Source organism: Panthera uncia, assembly GCF_023721935.1.
Source record: "Panthera uncia isolate 11264 chromosome B3 unlocalized genomic scaffold, Puncia_PCG_1.0 HiC_scaffold_1, whole genome shotgun sequence".
Lineage (NCBI taxonomy): Eukaryota > Metazoa > Chordata > Mammalia > Carnivora > Felidae > Panthera > Panthera uncia.
In genome coordinates, this window is record NW_026057582.1 from 75,499,499 (window position 1) to 75,501,705 (window position 2,207).

At 37.5% G+C, this 2,207-nt stretch overlaps 1 protein-coding gene across 1 annotated transcript; it reads left to right on the plus strand.

Annotated features, from left to right (window-relative positions):
* Positions 1–896: 896 nt before the first annotated feature.
* LOC125909775 (olfactory receptor 4F6-like) lies at positions 897–1,832 on the plus strand. The gene has a single exon (XM_049613239.1). It carries the CDS (start codon positions 897–899, stop codon positions 1,830–1,832), a length of 936 nt encoding a protein of 311 aa, XP_049469196.1.
* Positions 1,833–2,207: the final 375 nt, after the last annotated feature.

Below are 2,207 nucleotides of genomic sequence, written 5' to 3' on the forward strand. Positions count from 1 at the left end.
TCTCATGACCTTTATCTTTGATGACTTTTGGGGGTCTTGTAATTTTTACATGCTCTTAGTGTATCATAATTAAATATTTTGCTTCAGTGAAAACACCATTATTTCTCAGTTCTGTATTTGAATTGCCACTCCTTAATCCTAGAACAGAATTTTCAAAAGCACAAAATCTCTCCCAATCCTAGAAAAGTACTGAAAAGCCTTTTCCTGAGTCTGCTGACAGTCCAGGGTTTAGAGTTTCACCGATTTAAAGTACATTTTAACTCTTTGCAATTAACTGGTTGCAATATTGCAACCACAATATTGGAAACTATCAGAGGACAAGCCTTTTTCATTTTAAGCTATGATTGCCCTAATATTCAACACTCTTTCACTCATTGGCTGGTCACTATTCCATGAATGATTAATGCCTGAGATTTCACAGGTAAGAAATAAAAGAATAATCAGAGAGTACATTCTGCTACAGTATGTGTGCACAAATATGATTAAGAGTATGAACATTCAAATTATGGCTATTTATGACATGTAAAATGTTTTCTTGAATGTATAGGGAGAAGACTGAAGAAGCCCAAACTATTGCACAATGAGCATGGTAAAGAAACTCTCTACCAGGAGATGTTACTCTCTGCTCCTAATTCCTCCATTTACCTGATATACTCCCACATGACTTCTTTCCTTGACACTCTAGCCTAACTTTTGATTATTTCATTTCTATTTATTTATCTTCCTTTAACCTGCCCTTTCTGTATGTGTTCTAACTTCAAAATTTGACTTGTAACATATTTCCCACAAAATCACTGAGGGGCAAAAACATATCAATGTGAAATACCTATATTTCTCAATTCTTCCTTATTTTCTACCTTCAGAATACTTCAGCGTCTTCTCTACTGACTGAGTCAATGGATGGACCAAATGACACTGTGGTATCTGAATTTGTATTGATTGGTCTTTCAAATTCATGGGAGATGCACCTTTTTCTCTTTGGGTTCTTCTCTGTGTTCTACATGGGAATTATCCTGGGAAACCTCTTCATTGTGTTCACGGTAATTATTGACTCTCATTTACACACCCCCATGTACTTCCTATTGGCCAACCTCTCCCTTCTTGATCTAGGTCTGTCCTCTACCACAGTGCCCAAAACAATCTCTGATCTTTTCACTGACTGCAACATCATTTCCTTTCCAAAATGCATGATACAGATATTTTTTATTCACGTCATGGGTGGAGGTGAGATGGTGCTGCTCATAGCCATGGCATATGACCGGTACACCGCAATCTGTAAACCTCTCCACTACCTGACCATCATGAGCCCCAAAACGTGTGTCTCCTTTGTAGTGGCTGCCTGGATAGTGGGGATAATCCATGCTGTATCTCAGTTTGTTTTTGTCATAAACCTGCCCTTTTGTGGCCCTAATGAAGTAGATAGTTTTTACTGTGATTTTCCTCGCGTCATGAAACTTGCTTGTGTAGACACTTACAAGCTAGAGTTTGTAATCACTGCCAACAGTGGATTTATATCCATGGCTACCTTCTTCTCCTTAATTATATCCTATATCTTCATTTTGGTCACTGTCTGGAAACGTTCTTCAGGGGACTTGTCCAAAGCATTTGTCACATTGTCAGCTCACATCACTGTAGTGATTTTGTTTTTTATGCCATGCATGTTTCTCTATGTGTGGCCTTTCCCTACATCATCACTGGATAAGTATTTGTTCATTGCCAACTTCGCTATCACCCCCGTCTTGAATCCTGCCATCTATACATTAAGAAACAAAGACATGAGAGTGGCCATGAGAAGACTGGGCAAGCAGATTATGGATCCTACCGGTATCTAATAATGAATGAAACAGATCTAGATATCACATGATGCAGGCTTACCAAGGACACTGAAAGTTACATGTCTGTCATCATTACTATGATAAGAACTATTTGGGGAGATACTTCAACAAGGCCCACCAGTAGAAATTGATTGTGAAGTCACAGGTGACTTTATGTTGCTAACCACAGAAAATAAGTTGACTTTACTTACTTCCATTGAGAAGAGAGAGGAGAAGAGAAAACTGAGCTAATTTGCAGAAATAAACTTAACATTCAAATGCCATTTTCTGGAACTTATTAACTGCATTCATTCTCAATTATGATGATATACCTCAAACAATTGATAAATATATCTCATAGTAAACTAATGGATTTAATAAATAAAATGTGAC